The sequence below is a fragment of the Fusarium flagelliforme genome, assembly GCF_020744385.1.
Source record: "Fusarium flagelliforme strain FIESC 12 MPI-CAGE-AA-0113 chromosome Unknown B0J16scaffold_1, whole genome shotgun sequence".
Classification (NCBI taxonomy): Eukaryota; Fungi; Ascomycota; class Sordariomycetes; order Hypocreales; family Nectriaceae; genus Fusarium; species Fusarium flagelliforme.
Window position 1 is genome coordinate 6,413,511 of NW_025763503.1, and position 18,135 is coordinate 6,431,645.

The 18,135-nt window shown below is 48.1% G+C and overlaps 7 protein-coding genes across 7 annotated transcripts; 3 read left to right on the forward strand and 4 right to left on the reverse strand.

The window, feature by feature from the left end:
- Positions 1 to 247: 247 nt before the first annotated feature.
- Positions 248 to 1,409, reverse strand: B0J16DRAFT_378833 (uncharacterized protein; the record flags this gene model as incomplete). The annotated part of the gene is made up of 2 exons (XM_046130949.1): positions 248 to 870; positions 1,121 to 1,409. The coding sequence occupies 2 exons, from the start codon at positions 1,407 to 1,409 to the stop codon at positions 248 to 250; spliced, it is 912 nt and encodes a 303-aa protein (XP_045990030.1).
- A 239-nt stretch (positions 1,410 to 1,648) lies between these two features.
- On the reverse strand, positions 1,649 to 3,178 carry B0J16DRAFT_392148 (uncharacterized protein; the record flags this gene model as incomplete). The annotated part of the gene is made up of 3 exons (XM_046131980.1): positions 1,649 to 1,973; positions 2,028 to 2,847; positions 2,903 to 3,178. The coding sequence occupies 3 exons, from the start codon at positions 3,176 to 3,178 to the stop codon at positions 1,822 to 1,824; spliced, it is 1,248 nt and encodes a 415-aa protein (XP_045990031.1). The 3' UTR covers positions 1,649 to 1,821.
- A 1,149-nt stretch (positions 3,179 to 4,327) lies between these two features.
- On the reverse strand, positions 4,328 to 6,784 carry B0J16DRAFT_378835 (uncharacterized protein; the record flags this gene model as incomplete). The annotated part of the gene is made up of 5 exons (XM_046130950.1): positions 4,328 to 4,736; positions 4,781 to 5,224; positions 5,269 to 5,883; positions 5,930 to 6,280; positions 6,327 to 6,784. 5 exons carry the CDS (start codon positions 6,782 to 6,784, stop codon positions 4,328 to 4,330), a joined length of 2,277 nt encoding a protein of 758 aa, XP_045990032.1.
- A 947-nt stretch (positions 6,785 to 7,731) lies between these two features.
- Positions 7,732 to 9,862, forward strand: B0J16DRAFT_280112 (major facilitator superfamily domain-containing protein). The gene is made up of 4 exons (XM_046123887.1): positions 7,732 to 8,367; positions 8,413 to 9,195; positions 9,243 to 9,315; positions 9,362 to 9,862. Exons 1-4 carry the CDS (start codon positions 8,111 to 8,113, stop codon positions 9,602 to 9,604), a joined length of 1,356 nt encoding a protein of 451 aa, XP_045990033.1. The 5' UTR covers positions 7,732 to 8,110; the 3' UTR covers positions 9,605 to 9,862.
- A 201-nt stretch (positions 9,863 to 10,063) lies between these two features.
- B0J16DRAFT_392150 (uncharacterized protein) lies at positions 10,064 to 10,773 on the forward strand (the record flags this gene model as incomplete). Its single annotated transcript, XM_046131981.1, has 1 exon — positions 10,064 to 10,773. The coding sequence occupies exon 1, from the start codon at positions 10,108 to 10,110 to the stop codon at positions 10,771 to 10,773; it is 666 nt and encodes a 221-aa protein (XP_045990034.1). The 5' UTR covers positions 10,064 to 10,107.
- A 465-nt stretch (positions 10,774 to 11,238) lies between these two features.
- B0J16DRAFT_367489 (uncharacterized protein) lies at positions 11,239 to 12,864 on the reverse strand. Its single transcript, XM_046130137.1, has 5 exons — positions 12,705 to 12,864; positions 12,525 to 12,660; positions 11,962 to 12,481; positions 11,761 to 11,913; positions 11,239 to 11,713 (listed from the first exon to the last, which is right to left on the reverse strand). The coding sequence occupies exons 1-5, from the start codon at positions 12,801 to 12,803 to the stop codon at positions 11,248 to 11,250; spliced, it is 1,374 nt and encodes a 457-aa protein (XP_045990035.1). The 5' UTR covers positions 12,804 to 12,864; the 3' UTR covers positions 11,239 to 11,247.
- Positions 12,865 to 15,101: 2,237 nt separating this feature from the next.
- On the forward strand, positions 15,102 to 16,823 carry B0J16DRAFT_378838 (uncharacterized protein; the record flags this gene model as incomplete). Its single annotated transcript, XM_046130951.1, has 1 exon — positions 15,102 to 16,823. One exon carries the CDS (start codon positions 15,102 to 15,104, stop codon positions 16,821 to 16,823), a length of 1,722 nt encoding a protein of 573 aa, XP_045990036.1.
- Positions 16,824 to 18,135: the final 1,312 nt, after the last annotated feature.

The following is an 18,135-nucleotide window of genomic DNA, read 5'->3' on the forward strand; positions in this document are numbered from 1 at the left end:
AACCCAAGTTTGGTCAATGGTTCGGATAGGACTCACATGAGTCAAGCAAATGATGAAACGAGTTTTGTTGTTCCAACTACCTATTCACATGTCCTTTCCATTCTGATGGTCTCTTTCGTCAACACTTCCATCCAATGGCGCGACCTCCACCAGACAAAAGATCAACCATCCAAGTACTTAACATCTAAGCATTCCCTGGTTTACTAGACTGCTCACTTGACGCCAGCCCAGGCTTGTCTGGTACCATCTAGTCCCTCTCCAGTACAAGTGATAGATGCTCACACAAAGTGATATCTCTTCCATTCCCAGCCAAGCCATTCCATCCAAGCACGCGTTTCCAAACTTCGGAATGCCGCTGCTTGTCATCATCATCAGCCCCATCCTCTTCCGGGAATGAAACAATCACCTTCCTTTGCGTCATGTTGACCTTGATGACGGCATCTTTTTCAACCAGTTTGTTGATTTCCGCCAGGTCCGGTGCGACAAACTTCTCAATGGGTACGAGGGAAGGTACTTCGACTTCAAAGGGACCGACAATGCCGGGATCGTCGGCTTGCTGGTCTTGTTTGGGTTGTTTCTCCCAAGTTCTTTGGCGTTTGAATAAATCAGAGTCTGGTTCTGGGGCGCTGCCGAAGATGGCTTGTGATCGCAAAATGAAGCGCGAGTTGGGGTCGATGACGGGTGCAGGTTCGGGTAAAGCACGCGCCGCAACTTGGGCGGCTAACGCGTTTCTCTCAGCGTCTTCCATCTTTCGTCTTTCGCAATACTGGGCGAATACACGACTTGGGGTATCGCCTCGTTTTAAATTTCTGGAGCAAGTTTTTGGTGCTCCCCACGGCCATCTAGGCCCATCAAAGCCAAATGGCTGAACTATGAAAGGTTAGACTAAATTTCCCCGCCAACCGAAAACAATAAGCTTGGTCCATCTCCAGGTCAGGAGGGTTTTAGATCCCATGAATCTAATATCCAAAGATAACTGTCAAATGACAGTTCGTTGATCAAAAGTGTCGTTTTATTGAGTACGCATTGCCGGGCATCTTATCACCAGGTGTGTCACTAGCAGACCCCGAGTAGAGTAGAATCTAATATCCATTGCTGTGAGGTCCAAAGCAATACTCACACCAAAGTTTCCATAGATAGTTATCGACCATATACTCGAAATACGGCTCGGGAACGGCTCTTTTTTCGAACTTCTCGTAAAGCGTGTCACAAGCCTTGTAGGAGGCGCGTCTCCCGTAGACTTTCAAGAGGGTGTCGATTTCCGGGCGCATGAATTTCAGGTAAGCCGCCAAGTGCTGCCGGCGAGATTTGGTGTTGTTGACATCGAATGGACTGTAATTGAGGTTCCGGAAACATGGACCAGAGCAGTTCCTCGGGGTGAAGTCGAGATGGCTTTTCACCTGCGCCATCGTGGAAAATGACGGAGAGAACTCCAAGATCATGAACAAAGACGAAGGAAAAAGGAAGAAACAGCATACCAAATTTGTGAGGACAAATAGATATGCAAAGCCTTCTAGTAGCGACCGTGCCGTGCGAATGACAGTGCCGCTGCACTGCTGCCTACCGGTGACTATCAATCTTCCCTTACATTCGATCGGTTGCTTTGGAAAACGGAAACATATATATACGTAAGATTAACAAAGCCAATATGGCGTGTCATAACAGAAGAATTGTTCTGAGCCTTAGGACGCCAAAAATAAAGTGGCCTAAGTGTTAGTCCAAAGTAGCATAAGGTTGTCAAAATATTTCGTCTGCTATGCTCTCGGCGGCCGATTCCTCTGACACCCTGACGGTCGGGTCATGGTGGCGACTTCGTTCTCATTATTTCAACTCAACCTCTTTCCGCAAATATTGATACTTGCTGATCAATTTTTCATTTTCCTTCTTCAATGACTGTGCATCCAAATCTTCAAAAGCCATGCTCCAAATGGCCTGCGCCTCGTCTTTTGTTGTCTTCCTCGCTGATTCGATTCCTTGGAGTGTCAGTACATGCTTCCTTCACAATAGAAGGGAAAAAGAAAACACACCAATATGTTGCGCCTGAACTGGATACAAAGCGTACCGATCCAGTCGGTTGCCAATAGCTATCTCGTCGAGCATCAAGTCAACTTGTCCTTTCTTCTTACTCTCGAGCTCGGATACCAGATGCGGCACCTGACTGCGCGGAAATATCATGGCCTGTGAACAGCATCCAAAGGGTTCATTGAAGACTCCCGCTGCAGGTGGAAATAAAGACGCTTTGCCAGATTGATACACTAGTATCACCAACCCTGGCACTAGAAGCAAGATAATAACCAAGAGCGTATCCCGTTCGAGATACTTTTGAGTTGCTCGCCACCGACGTCGTGCAAAGATCGCGGGCGCTGAGATTCCTAACCCGATTCCCAAAATAATCCAAAATTCGTTGTTACCACCGATTTCGTGACTGGCCCAGCCGATCGATCTTTCCTGGTTGAACAAACGCATAAAAAGCCAATTTTGTTGTCGATCGATGCTGGCTATATCAGCCAATCCTTTCATAGTCCGCATGAACCATCCTCGCGCCAGAAGGATATCATCCTCGAACACACCGATATACAAGGCGCCGCTATCATAGCATCGTTGGAGACCCAGGGTGTAGTCGAATACACCCTTCTCTTGGTAGTTCTGGGATTTCTCGAGTTCGCGTATGTACTCGATGCTGGTGGAGTTGTCATCATATGTATATACGGTGTCGACTGCCCGTCGAAGCCATTGTTCGTTCCAACTCGGATGGCGTGTTGGATCGGTTTCGGCGATGAGGACGGATATCTCGAGGTCTTCACGCTCTTGGTTCGAAAGGTTGTGAAGGATGCTTCCAATGGTTATCTGACAGCCGAAACACATTAGTAGGCAGCAAGATTCATGGGTGTAGCATTCTTACTGGAAGATATTGTATTTTCCGTGCCACTGAGTTGAGTGCTATGCAGAAGGTTTTATTCTTCGAGATACCATCGTTCGAATATCCTGTTCCAGAAGAAAGTGACTCGATCGTTTGTTCTGCTTCGGCTCTCCGAATCGCTGAGTACCCAGTTTCATAAGCTCGTGACTTGTCGAAGAAGACGCTTCCGGGGTCTCGGTAGAAGTGAGTCTGTCCGTACCAGCTCAAACAAAGCAAAAAGGCAATGCAGGCTGTAGCTTTGTAGACCAAGCTGTGCATAATGGAGGGTTGCGAGACTTCAAGTCACCATGTTTGGGAGAGAAATACAAAGAAAGGCCGAAATCTAAACAATACCCGCTTGCTTGGACAAACAAGCAATTAATGAGAGAATTGAGAAGAGCTCAACCAGCGGGAATAATGGGGATGACGATCGCAAGCTCATGTTTCGTAAGATATGGGGCCCAGGATGAATAAATTGGAGCCCTGGGCTCGCCAGCGGCCGAACAGACTCTCGACAACAGCAAAACTAAACCACTTGCAGGTTGCTGTTGGCTACGCCCTGCATAAGAACCAGGGCAGTAACGACCGCGGACGCAGCTTGGCGAGCGACAAGCCTTGAAATCCACATATTCAACTCGCAATCGACCCGCATCGCCAAGAGTCCTCAGCCTCATTCGTGTACCATCCTGCTGATCAAAACAGGAAACTGCCGAATTGCGAGGGTGCCGATTGGTCGTCTGGATGTGATTTGACGCTTGGACAAATGCCCAGAAACGTAATTGTAATTTGTTCATGTGAATGTCATTGTGATTGCGACCGAGTAAGCAATATCTCCTGATGAAACGGCCTGCATAAGAAGGAGTGTCATCAGTCCGTGTCCGTAGGAATGTTAATGGTCAATAAGTTTGAAACAACTTAATTTGTTTCGGGAATGAAGCTATCTTTGATCGACGTGTGGGTACCACGTCAGCGGCTAGAACGGCTCTTTAGCGACCTTTAGTGGGCACGTTAATGTCGTTTGTCGGTCATAACAGGCTGTTGCGTAAGCTTAAGCCTTATATGACGACTTTCAATGGACGTGCAGACTAGGCCAAGACGCGTTGTCTGCAGTGCACGTCGCGATTTCAACAACGCGAGTGGTCATTCGTTCATGCGAAATCGACGACAGGGTAGGTCTTTCGGAGCTTTTATAACATGAACCAACAGTAGAACACTTGTTGAAAGCGTTCTTCACTATTCGAGAGTGAAGGTTGTGAAAAGATTGGAAGGCTGTCAATGAGTAGGAGCGAACAAGCGAAGTGTCATGGTCTTTACCAGAAGGAGCGCCCAAGCGAGGGTCTGCCCTCGGATTATGTAAAGAGGAGTTGAACCATATTCCATTATTTCATAATCATTCTATCACATCACTCATCTTATCTTGTCTAAAAATCAATCTACTCCATATCCATCTTCCCCAGAAAAGTCAACCAATGTAGCTTCGTTCGCTACGAAATCTCCCTCCCAATCCTGTTTTTCCGAAACCCGTCTCTGTAGCCCCCGTTTCGACACAGGAAGTCTATCCCGCAGTGAATCTGGCTTTGACGGCGGTGGCGGCGGCGGCGACTGCTTTGCGGGGTCTTCTTTGCTGTACGGCGGTTCGCTGTTCGAGTAGGCTCGTTCTGTTCGAATGTATGCTGGTTCCCCACCCTTGCTGTAGGCGGGATGCTCGTCTCTGCTGTATGAGGGGCCGGCTATGCTGTATGCTGGAGCGGGGGTGGAATCTGAGTCGTCGATAATCTTGGACGGTGCAAACTTTTCTGGTTTTGGTGTACTGATTGTGGTATCTGGTTGGCGTTCACTAAATGGTCAGTTGTGTTCATTAAAGTAGTCCGTACTACTCACCTGTTCACTCGCCAATACGGCGATGCTTGTAACAGTTCCAAATCGACTATGCCCTCGGCATCAAGTATTCTGGCTATCACATGCTCTCGAGCATTTGAAACATTGATGATACTTCTCACCAAGCTCACCGCCTGCTCAGGCACATCTTGTATGATATTTGTCTCGGGGTCCGTCATGATCCATTCGAGCAATCGACGTGGAAGTAACGTCTGCTTGAAAATCTCCCAGTTCTCATCATCAGAGTATACAGTCAGTCCGACTGTGTCCTTGATATCGAGACCACCCATGGGATTTACAGCGGTTATTTCAGCGCTGCCGGAGCGGTAGACGAGTTGGGATTGGAAACTGGATGCGAGTCGAACTTCACAGTGCTCGAGGGTTTCTCGAAGCCAGGATGTTCCTTTTGGTGTAGTCGTCCGTGGACTCTTAAAATGGACGGCAATACTGTGCATGTTAGATACGGAATCTCACTGAGGGGAAGAACATACCGTAGAAGGTGATCAGCCTTGGCAGAGAGTTCGTCGGGCAGCTCGATCGATTTGAAGTTCTCGTCTGCTGGGCCTTGATCTACCACGTGGCGTGACAAATATCGCTGGTCAAGACCAGCCCATACCAGCAGATTATCCAACATCCAAACAGTCTTCGGATCGAAATCCAGCAAATTCAATCTTCCGGTGAATGCCTCTTTCAGGTTTTGTCGATCCGCGATGACAAATTCCATACTAGGTGCACACAGCAAAACCCCATCCGCAGTTGACACAGGAAAGACATTACTCTGCATAAATCTCTCCTTATCGAAAACATGTCCGTACTCTGGTATTCTTTGACTGACGGCGACTAGAAGGCCTCTTGCGGTATCATCGCGAGAGCAGTCAGGACTTAATGATGAGACTTGCATCAGTGTGTCGAAGATAAGTCCTGAGTCGTTCTGCTTGACGTCGAGAAAGTCGACAAAGAATTCGTGCAGCTCGGGGTAGTGTTTACTGAGATCGTTGACTTCTGGACTGTCGAGTTTGGGAGACCAGGAGACGTCCTTTGAGGTGAGCCATGTCACTGTCTCTCCGGGGGCAACAGCGATGATTGGCTTCTCAATGAACGCGATTCTGTGAAAGGTTAGTAATGAATCTTGTTTGATGCAGGACAACTCACTTGAGATCAGCAGCATCATTCGGCGAGAGATCAAATCTCATCTTCTCCAAGGCGCGATAAAGCTCATCGGTCAACCAGAGGTCCGCAGGGTCGAGTACTGCATCGAAATCGCGCTTTTCCAACACGTCGACGATGGTCCGGTAGCTGGCTTTCTCAAGTTTCAGCGTCTGTACATAGAATTCTCTTAGAGACGCAAGCTCTGACTTGCTGGCGTCCCAATCTTCTGGTACCGGAAACACAGGTGACTTGGATAACGTGCTGGCTATCTCGCATGAGTCATCTAGCAAGCATTCGCTGAGGGGTCTCCATATTGGATGGACATAGACTAATTGCTCCTTCTCGAACGCATATCTGGTCGCGTGAGTATCATGATGTTGCGATTGAAGGGTGTTCATACCTGACTTTATGCGCGCTGGATGCTGGATCTTTTGAATCTTCGCACTCTGCTTGTATCCGAAGATATAGCTCCAATATTCGACGCGGAAACTCGACAGTTGATGCTTTCGATCGGCGTACTCGTATCAACATCTCGAGAAAGAAATCCAGGTCATCATGATACTTGGCAAAGGCTCTGAGACACCTCCACTGACCAAATCCTCCTTCTGACTTTATCGGAGGATCAAGTCTGAGGAAAGGGAAGGGCTCGCCCTCGAGCATATATCGATTCCGGAGGTAATGCAGCTTCGGAAGCGGGATATACGAGTTGCCGAGTGGTCTGAACTTTCCGTCTTGGCAGAGAACTCTGATAGCTTTAATATCAAACATGGACTCTGGATTCTCCTTGGCGTAGATCTTGTCGCGCTTCCATGCCTGCTGGAGGTAGTTGAGGAAGTCCTCAGGGTGCTGCTTGGACATCTCGATACATTTGGGCGCTACAGACCGACCCCGCTCGTTGAACTCGAAGAGCCGTGGCTCTGAAGGCCCAAAGCCTCCATAGCTTCTTGAAGAAGTGCTGCTGGTATCTCCACGATCGCCACGCAGTAATTGCATCGGAATGGTGTTTTTTAGGGGTTGGGTATGGGATTCCCCAGATTGAGGACTGGGTCGGGTTGCAAGCAAGACTCACTCACTCACCGACTACAGCCTTTGACGTGGCCAGAGTGGAGCATGAGCAAACAGGGGGTCGGCGGAAAAAAGTGCACTCCGATGAGTCAGCAGCCAATGAAAAGCGCTGCTTTGTCGATTTTGACAGTCTTATCATGGACATTCGTCTCCGCAACCAGAACTGATTGTTCCTGCCCAAATGACCCAAACGCGGAGGTGGAAGGTGCGAACGTGATTTGCTACGTCATAGTGAAATTCATGATTAGGAAGCTTTGAACTTACCCTACGTCTGCGCGACAATCTCTTCACGACCGACCGCAATGAATGCTCTGAAAAAGAAGAAACTTTGAGTTTGCTAGTTTTTCTAGCATGTGAAAGGACCGTATTATTCCCCTGTTCCCCTTGGCAGGGGAAGCTAGCGCCAGCACTAGGGTAGATCTTGAGCGTTATCGTCTTATTAACCGTGAAGCTCAGTAGGGTAGCTCAACATTGGGGTCATTATTTCCAGAACTAACTCATGACGAAATGAAGATGGGTCAGTAAGAGTGACACGAATTGATGCGCAGTTATCGGAACATTCGCAATTCTCATAATATCATCGCAAACTGATGAGATGAGCTCATGAACCCAAGAACAATGACTTATGAGTATGGTTCACATGAGTTTCTTTCCACCGATCATCTCATCTTTTTTTCTCAATGGACTATTAATCTCACTGTACTCTCTTCAATCAAGCAAAACTGCAATTAGTCTAAATGTCATTTACTTACACATCCTCCGGCGTTTAGCCAGGCCGGCCCGTCGTCGCGAGATCGCCTGACGATCCAACTTCTCCATTCAACCCAATGCGGAGAAATGTCAGCTCTTAAATCTAGGGTGTCAAAAATTGTAGGGCCAGCTACATCGTCTCACACGGTTCAAACTGTCCACCTTATTTCTGCTTTCATGCCGTACCACCACACTGGACGCGGCTACATCTAAAGGAGTAATACTTCCAACTCGGATGTGACAAGGTTGCAACACAAATAGTGCCTTGGCATCTTTGATCCGATGAGCGCCCGATTATTTTCCGCTTGACGAAGGAGATAAATACATCATCATATCCCATCAATCTCAATCACCCAAGATCTTGTCATAATGGCGACCGTCACGCAAACTGATACCGCGACGTCGGAACTCTTTGAGCTTCGCGACACCACAGACGCGACCTGCAATTCACTCAACGACGATGAGCCCCCGCCATCTTCCAACAAGCCAGACAAGGCAGAACTCCTCAAAATTTTCAGCGCTGGCTTCTCTTTCTTTGTCGCGGGCGTTAATGATGGAAGTATCGGAGCGCTAGTGCCTCACATCATTCGCGACTACAACGTCACGACCGCGATCGTCTCATCAGTGTAAGCACACTACCCTCCATTCGTCTTTCATACTAACGTCTCCAGTTACGGCGCGAATTTCATGGGATGGTTCTTCGGTGCATTCTCAAATACGCACCTTTGTCAAATCTTTGACCTTGGCTCAATGCTTGCACTGGGTGCTGTCCTACAAGTCATCGCCCATGCTCTTCGGGCCTGGAAACCGCCATTCGCACTATTCGCCGTCACATTCTGGTTAGCCAGTCTGGGACAAGCATATCAAGACACACATGGCAACACATTTGTCGCCGGGACGAAGGGGTCGCATCGATGGCTCGCTTTCATCCACGCGATGTATATGGCTGGATGCCTTGTTGGACCATTCGTAGCGACAGGCGTAGCGTCTGCGGGAAGTACCTCAAGATGGTACCTTTTCTACACTTTCCCACTCGGCATTGGTGTTCTCAACGTCGCATTCGTGATCTATGCATTTTCCGATACTCTCAGACTCAAGAAAAAGCAGAAGCCGACTGAAAGAACTCTCGAGGCTGATCTGTCCCCCGCTTCAAGAAATGACGACGCTTTCGCTTTGATCAAAGAGACTCTCAAGACCAAAAACGTGTGGCTTATCAGTCTGTTCTTCTTTTTCTTCCTCGGGGCCACACTCACTGCCAGTGGATGGGTGGTCGAGTACCTTGTCGATGTGCGAAATGGCGACATCAACCAAATGGGTTTTGTGCCTGCTGGATTTAGTGGGGGGTCTCTACTTGGAAGGCTGTTCCTCGCCGAACCTACGCACAGGTTTGGAGTTCGAAGAATGATCTTTGGATTCACCATTATCAGCATTGCTCTGCAACTGCTGTTCTGGCTGTATGTCCTGTCCTCCCCAAATTCGAAGTCACCACTAACATGCACAGCGTCCCAAACATCATCGCTGCATCTATCGCCATCAGCTTTCTAGGTTTCTTCATGGGTCCATATTTTGCCACAGTAAGTATCCCCAAACTCACCTGCCGGGCAAGGCTCACATGAACAGGGCATCGATGTCGGCTCCAAACTGTTCAACCCTCGTATCCAATCTACTGCTCTGGCATTCGTCTTTGTCTTTGCACAACTTGGAGGCTGCATGTTTCCCATCATCACTGGACTTGTCGCAGCGAGTGCTGGTGTTGGAATTCTGCAGCCTGTCCTTTGTGCGCTGTTGGTTGCCACGGCAATCTCCTGGTTGTTTGTCCCGATGCCTAAGGACACTGACAATCCAACGCTGCACCAAGAGTAATCACCAAACTCAGACAAACATGGTTCGGTCGACTTGATCTTTGGCAAATTCCAATCTACTGTTGAGTTAAGTTTATTATCTGAAGTGGAAATGCATGACATGAGGTCGCGGCAGGGGCACCTCTTATGTATGCTTTCCGTAGCTATTAGCTCCCGGTTTAGGATCTAATACATTTGACTTGTCGGAGCCGAGCTGGCTTGAAAGCATTATCTTATGTGGATGTAGATAGATACGAGAGAATCAAACTCCCTACCACCGTACTGAATCTCGAGTGATGAGAAGGTCTCAGATGATTAAAGTTGTACGCAACAAAGTTAACTCGCATTTCGAGCAAAGCTTCCGATGCCTGGACAAAACCTTCCCATTCTGACTTTACTCTACCCTGGTATAAGCTTTCCCAGTAGGCATATAAATACGCCGTGTTGACTGTCGTCCTGGCAGCTTTCACTTACTCTATTGCCCTTCGTTCACTACACTCCAATCGGAAAATTCAGTTTCGGGAAATGACATCCCCATCGACCTCGTCAAGCATTTCCAGGATCGACATCTTCGAAATTCCAGTCGAGATGAACCTCGAGATCTTCGGCTATCTTTCCCCAACAGACACGAAGGCAATCATCTCAGCGTCTCCTGCCATGTTACACTGCTTCAGGACAAACGAACAATGCATACTAAAGCCTTATATGTATGGCCTCGGTTACTTCTACCAAAGTCTCCCGAATATACTTCTTGCTTACCATGTTGGCCGTCTTTATCGCATAAGAGACCGTCACCGCTTTGATACGCAAGAGGTGGTTGAAACGCAGGTTCGACCGGTGCTAGACGAGATCAAGAAACTGAATTTTGCCAAACGATGGGATGAGCGAGCGTTGACCCTTGTCCAGTTGGAGATGGCCCAAACCTTGGTGCCATTCATTCGTAAAGTCTTGAAAACGCGCAGTAGTACACTTCTGTACCTGGCCCCGGACTCTGCGAAAGCGCGAGAGGCATACATCGAGTCTTTTCTTCTGTTTGAATGCTACACCAAGATATTCTACCATGACGCAGGATTCCTGTTCACTGGCACATCCGGCATATTGGATAACATATGTGTATTCAATAGGCCAAGCTGTGGCCAGATGCCTCCCACAGCATGGCAGCAATCATATAGATTCAGGCTTTGGCATTAGTTTGAAGATCTTCTGTCTATCATGCGTATTTACTCGCTAGGCAATACTCTTGGGATTGAGCGAACAAGTACGGTCACGCAGCAGTACATTGTGCATCTTATGATGCAGGGTTACGCTTGTTTGAGTCGTCTGCAAAGCGTCAGTCCCATCGCCCGAGACCGCGAACGCATTGACAGCCTTTCGGATTTCAAAAAGAACAGTAGGTGGGCCGAGTATGAGTATCTAACTTGGGAAATCTGGGATGAGTTGCGCGGTTGGGTATATAGGCTATAGCAGGTAGAACGATAGTGTGGATTACTGCCGGTCCATGGAAACTGAACACTCTCACACACGTCAAAATACAATATTCAATACGTATATCTTATAATACCTAGTATAGGAACGTGATATTAAGACATCATAAAGCTACCACAGTCAAGATATCTAGTGCAGTCTTTCCACAATAAGTATGAATTATGATCAACCTGCTTTTATCTACATGGAATCCCTTTCAATACTCTCCGACCTTCTATTCTGCGTCGTAACCTGTGTCTTATTGAACTTCCCTGACCCATTAACCAAACTCTGCTCATCATTCTCACTATACTGCTCCCTAAACGTCCTCTGCATCTCAATTCCCCCATGCTCAGGTGAATGTATCGAGTCGGCTGTCTCAGAAGGGAGCTCCACACGTGCAGCACGACTACGACTCAAGACGTGTGACTTACGGCCGTAGTTCTCGCCGTAGTTGTTGTATTTGCTCGAGTTGTATGATGAGCCGCCGAGGGCAGGGAAGATACGGACGAGGAGGACACGTAGGGCGGGCATGGAGGCGCAGATGATGCCAATGTTGATTTCGACGGTTGACCAGATTGAGACGTCGGTTTGGTCATAGGTTGGGTTGGTGGAGGAGCCAAGGTGAACAATGTACTGGAGACGGATGATGCTCACGATGGTAACACTAAAAGGTTAGCTAGGCTTTTGCATATGTGAGGGTACGGGACTCACAAGGTTCCGACGATAAACATGGCAGCAACGCCAATCTTCTTCTTCCAGTGTAACTTGAGCTTGCGGAGATACCACATTGGGATGCCCAGCATCCAAAAGTCAAGAATGATACTGATTGCTGCATTCGCCCAACCGATGGATGCAATATTGAAACTGTAGAGTTAGCATGGGGGTTGACCATAATCGACAGAGCGGATTTACCATTTTCCTTCATGCTCGCCGTCCCAGTTGAGCCAGAAATAATTGACTGGCGTACACTGGAACGCTGCCAGGAACACAAACACAACACCATAAACAGTGTTGAAAACAATCGTCCCCCAAAGGAGTTTCTGTGCATGACCGGGGAAAATTCGTAGGTAGAAGAACAGCAATGACGTCTTGAGAAACGAGACTTGGGCAAAGTAGAAGACTTCCAACAGCCAGAAGTAAAATCCGAACTTGGTAATCTGGTCAAACTCGAGCGTCCAGATATCACGGCCTTCTCCATGTCCCGCTGTACCGTGAATATTCATCGCCGTCGACGGCATACCGATAAGAAGTGTGAGGCAAATAAACAGGTCGTCGAGACCGAAGTCGGCTTGGCTGAGAAAATATTTCGTGCCGAGACGGAGGAGGATCGAGACACCGGAAATAACGCCGAGAACGATTGTAACGTTGATGAAAATCGAAGTCTTGTCTCGGACGGGATAGTCGCAGTAGGTGTAGGTCATGTTCAGAGTAGCTATAAGTGTTAGCCTGATTCCGTGATTGTTCTGTGTACATACTCAAACTGTCTTTTACGCTGCAAATCTCAGCTGCACAGCCTTCGGCTGTCTTGATTGTCGTTTGTCCGGCACACAAGCAAGACACGTCGGTAGTCTTACATTCTGAATTAATAAAAGCATCTCTATAACAAGGAGACTTCAACAATTAGCAACGGCCAAATATCAGAGCAACAAACTTACAGAACAACTTGGCAGAGTCTTGAGCAACTCCGTCGTGTTTCCAAAATCTGCTACAGTCCAGGGCACAAAGGCCAGTAACAAAGGTAAAGCCCACTTCATGATCGACAAAAGTTAGCGAGACAATCACCCGCTCTGCGGATCCTGCTCTGGGGGAGCTACTATATATGGTCCTCCCGCAAACCCTGACGTCCATCGTCTCAAGTGGGTTGAAGGATTTAAGAACTTGGCTTGAAGGACCCCTGCTCAGTTCGTCTCATCTTTCCAGCCGCGGAGCGTACTATACTCAACGTGGATGGCATGGCTGTGGTTCCGTAGCATTGGAGTTATACCATGCAAGGCAGGCCCTTAGAATAGCGTCATTTCTTTGCCACGAGGTGGTGAACCAACCTGCATTTTGAGTCCCATTCGCTAAACAGCTATGACAATCTTATGGGAGCAAACAAGGGTATCTTGCCAGATAATCTCTTTTTGTTAGATACCCCGTGTTTCATAACGACGTTGGTTCTCTTTCTGGAAGGTCGTGACAGTTCGTCTAGCCCCTGCGCTAAGAAAAGAACCAAGGCCGAGGATGACATTCCATCAGTCAGTTTTTGGTCCCCTGGCTTGGCATGTGTCAGCGGCCCGATCCCTGGTTAGCCAAGGACATGGAGAGAGGTAATTATCTCCAGCAATCTTCAAGAGTAAGCACTTAAATGAAGAATATTATTTTTCTTCAGCTATTACTTGCATAAAACCAAGACTTCCCCCTTTTCTTTTCTGTGCCGCATCATAATTCACATCGGCGTAGCCAAAAGCAGGTTAGGATGTCCGGCATTAACCCTTGTTTGCCGCTCTGTCAGGTCAGACTTGGCAAATGGACCGAAACGCCACACAAGGAGACAAAAGGGTAAAAACAAAGGATAATCCGAGTAGCAGAAGATGCAGGTCAACCAGAATAAGTAAACGTTTCGTGACATGTTGGTTCCTCATTAATAAGGTTTTAAACTATGGAGACCGGTTTTCGGGTATGATTTTCAAGAGCGGAGTGTGCTCCATAGCCATCATCTTCAGTGCAACAACGAAGCCCTCACGGACCAAGCCTAGAACACCAGCCCTGTACATATTAAACTAGCGACGTAGGATTGTCACATCAACGGTTGACTAGGACGTAATCTGCATGGTTATCTTTCAAGTATTCTGTCGAATAGCGGCAATTCCACTCGCCAAGAAGTTTAGTATCCTGTTTCTTCTCCCCGCGCATTGTCATTAATTGTTTATGCTTCCAAGATCCGCGTGCCATGCCAAGTGGTATCGCCGAATTCGGCTATCGCAGCATTAAAACTGCTACGTAGACTGTTGCAGTGATGACACGCCGATTCAACCTTGAGACTTATCTTATGTTACCGTAGCATAGGAGTTGACGTGCTGTTCTAGATCTGTGCGCCATGTGACGTCCAGGAGTACCCCTGGAACCAGTCTTAGCGACGTCGGGCATGGGCGCATGAACGACAGTGCTTCATCCCAACGCCCGTATGTGTAATTTTACACTTTGACCCCGGATTCAGCTGTTGGTCTTTTCGAGTCCAGAACGTCGGATTCTAGAAAGCTGCTCCTGAGAATTGGTCTCTCGCATCTTTGTTCGAAATCGGTCACCATATCGCTATGGGCCCTCCAGGAAAACTTCAACCGGGATCTTCTCTGCCGCTCAAATCCACAAAGACTGGATATGTCGCCTTACAGGGATGGTCTAAAGTGCTCAACAATCAAGGGTAAGCGAAAGGTGGACCGTGGATCCAAAGGGGGCGTCTGCTCAAGCATTGTAGCACTAACATACCCTAAATGAAAGCCCAAGTCAAGCCGTGAGTGAGCAAACAGCCTATTCAGATAGGACTAACAACTCCTCAAGATAACTCATGTCGTGAGTCCAAGGTATAGATAATCCGATGGAGACTTCTCCGCTGTCGCTAACTCGAAGTGGTTTCCGGAAGCTGGTAGCCATGTGGGTAGACGGGTGAGACTAAACAGATCATTGTGAGATAAATGAAATCACAGTCATTAGAATAGCAATCCATTTATGTTCCCAACGGCCTACACCTGAGTAGTATTTAAATACTATAAAATGCTACCTTTTTAATTTATATATAAATACATTTAAATCTCTTTATGCTACTAATAAATATAGATTTATTCTACATCGTTCCTATTTAAACGGTTATAAGTGTATCGTTATCTTATTAATATTATCTATAAACTTCTGTAGAACTTGAGGCTGTAAATAACTTGTACACTGCGCTGCCAGCTGCTGAAATATTTACTACTGGGATTGCTCCACCAACTCAATGACATTCACTTCTGCTAACACTCATGCCATTCATCACTTACTACCTACCACTTACCACAACTCAACACCTTGCAACAATGTCTTCGGTCGACAACAGTGAAATCTCTGAGCCTCCGACCAGACGGCTTCGCAGCGGTAGGGTTCAGAAACGTCAGATGCCAGCTAAAGAAGATGACGAAGATGAGGATAGCGAATCCTCCGTGCAGGAAACTGCTCCCAAGAAGCGTGGGCCTGGACGACCCAAGGGCTCAGCGAACAATCGAAAACTCAGCAAGGCCGAACAAACCCGAAAGAAGGGAGCAAAGAGAGAAAACTTGGAAAGACACCGCGACTTTGCTACAAGACATCCTATGATCACCGCAGATCAGCTGCCCCAGATCATCGGTCCTCTTCAAACACCGCCTTTTGATGCAAACTGGACAGAGGCAGATGAAGATCATCAAAAGCAGATCTGGAGTGAAGCTTTGGAGGCTATCTCTAATCTCGATCCGACGAACCACAGCCGACTAATCACGACATGGAAGCTTTGTTATCGACTGTACAAGACATCGCCATTCGGTCTCTTTTCGCCCATGCGCGGGCTGTGCTACCTTCCGAACAGCGAGGAACATAGCCAAACATCTTCCGTGCTCTGGAACATAAAGTTCTGTGAGGACCTCAACCGCATTCTCACTCACAGAGCCTGGATGGGCAATGTTGATGTGGTGGTCACGTTGCTCCAATATGCCGTCATTTGCCGTACGGATGATCGCAGAGTTTGGCAAATGCCCAACATCCCCATCGAGGGAGGACCTCTGGTGCGCCTGAGGGCGACGCTCCAATCGTTGCAGGGACCATTGCCGGTGTCGATCCGCAAGCTTCATCGTGAAGCGCGCGCTGAGTCACCGCAACTTATCCTTTGTCCGTTGTCCAATCTCATGCGCGAGATCGCCATCACAGTCCGAAAAAGCCAAGATTCTAGCAAAGCCTCTCAGATTTTCAGTTGCAACGAATTTCTGGTGTGCGCGGTCTCTCCGGTCGATGTGCGAAACATCCTGACAGCTATTGACAATTCAACGCTGACAAACACGGAAGATAAATACCGACACTTCCTGGATCACCGCAAGACAAATCAGGACATGCCAAACAAGAAACAGTTGCCCGAACACATGCGATCCGCCTTGCTTCACGAAGCGCGGGAGATGGACAAACAAAAGGGACTCAACGGAAGAGCTGAGTCCGGGACAGCAGTGGCCGCCCACACTGCCCCTCTCCGGGACCGCGATGAGTACGAAGCGGTAGCTGAGGAGGCGCCAGGCACTTTGGTGGAACCGGTAGTCATTCGATCTTCCAGCCCCGGTACTGATAATGTCGACGACCAGCTCGGTGACGACTTCTTTGATGACATTCCAGACGACTTCATGATGGAAGATCTCGCCGATCATGCACCGGGTAACATGCCTCAGCAGGTGCTAGAGTCGGAGCCGGCGCAGGCGCAGGAGTTGGAGCCAGGTTTTGTAAGGCCTCTCTCATCTTCCTCAACTGATGAAGAGCAAATCACCGTCGGCGGCGAGGACGTAAGTGGAGAGACTCCCAGGGACTATGTCTTGCATAACCAGGGCACTTCGGCTGAGGATGTTTCTCCGCCGCCTAGAGAGCCTGCCTGTGAAGACATTTTCTCGCCTCCGACCACAGGGGTATTCGGGATTGCCGAATTGATGGGCTTTTCAAAGTTACCAAAGCTGGAAAAAGGAAGTATTGCACTTGGAGAGTCACTCATACGCGGATCTGATGAAAAGCTCAAGGCGTCTAGTCACTAATTAATACCATAATTCTGTTCCTTTCACTCGCTGTTCGCCGTTTCTAGTGATAACTCGAATGCAGAAGCTTGTTGAATAGATATCAGACAAGTTTGTAGCGCATCCAGAAAACAAGTCCACTGTATGTAAGACAATCGGCTAAATCGGGCAAAGCTTTTGGCGTCCGACGATAGGACACACCACCACCCGATCATCGACCCATCTGATTAGAGATTTCCCACAACCTTCGACATCGATGGACGGACTTCAAATTTTGCCTTGCTTGACAGTCGTGTTCAAGAGGATATCCCAGGTGCTGCAGTTCTGTAGACTAGGTAGGGAGATATGTTGTTCAAGAGGTGGAAGCAGTTGTGGGAGGTCTTGATCACTATCAACTCCGATAAGTTGTTAGAAGTACGGTTAAACGCAAGCAGTCATATTATCACTGGCAAAGAACTGAGAAGCGATTGTATGGGGGAATGACGGGACTTCAATTATTTTCAGAGCCACTATGCTCAGTCACTACCCAGATTTCCCGTAGTCATCTTTCCCCTTCCTCATCGTCATCTTTGTCAAACTTCCTTGCATCGTCGCCAGAGTCCGTGTCGTCCCAGATCGTGCTTCTCATGGAAGATTGCGACAGTGATGCTGTCTAAAGTGTCAGAGACAGTCGTAGTTAGCTCCTCGAATCCAATCTCCACATGCGAGGGTCTCACCAACCTAGTTTTCGGTCTCAGTCTCGGCGCCTTCGGCCTCCTGACCATTGTTCGCTCCAGATAGAAACTTGGTAGTACCATCAGGAAAGGTGATGGTGTTGACGGGTGGACCATCATGCTCGTCGTTGGTGAACCAATGCATGGAGTTGATGGTTGAACGACCATTCTCATCGGTACCATACCCGTGCTTGGAGTTGATGACAAAAGGGCTGGCAAGAGGGCTGATTGCAAGCAGTGCTTCGAAGACTGCGTTCCACGCCTCAGGGTCGTTCAATCCGATGCTTGTGCCAAACATCTGGGTGCCAACGGGCGACAAATCTGGCAGGGGGTGAACGAGGGAACGGCCATCGTTACCCGCACCACCCATAGCGCTACCCGCAGATGAGTCAACGTTCTCGGCCTGCTGCTGGCGAGAGTTCATCTGGCCACCGTCGGTGTTGTTGTTGTCGGCCATTTTGAATGTAGACCGTGCGTTCGTGTGTCTGTAGAGAAGTTAGCATTAGGTTCATATCTTTGTCTGTTCATCGTACTGATTTGAACTGCATGAGTTGCAAACTGACCTTCAGAAAATTCAAATAAAACTGTAGAGAAATTATCGTCAGTTCTCGCAATGTTGT

Excerpts from the sequence above, each read along its gene's own strand:
- B0J16DRAFT_280112 (XM_046123887.1), top strand. The coding sequence starts at position 8,111 with ATGGCGACCGTCACGCAAACTGATACCGCGACGTCGGAACTCTTTGAG. Across the intron at positions 8,368-8,412 it reads ACCGCGATCGTCTCATCAGT|TTACGGCGCGAATTTCATGG; the intron begins GTAAGCACACTA and ends TAACGTCTCCAG. Across the intron at positions 9,196-9,242 it reads CTGCAACTGCTGTTCTGGCT|CGTCCCAAACATCATCGCTG; the intron begins GTATGTCCTGTC and ends TAACATGCACAG.
- B0J16DRAFT_367489 (XM_046130137.1), bottom strand. The coding sequence starts at position 12,803 with ATGAAGTGGGCTTTACCTTTGTTACTGGCCTTTGTGCCCTGGACTGTA. Across the intron at positions 12,661-12,704 it reads AGACTCTGCCAAGTTGTTCT|TCTCCTTGTTATAGAGATGC; the intron begins GTAAGTTTGTTG and ends TAATTGTTGAAG. Across the intron at positions 11,914-11,961 it reads GGCGAGCATGAAGGAAAATG|TTTCAATATTGCATCCATCG; the intron begins GTAAATCCGCTC and ends CTAACTCTACAG.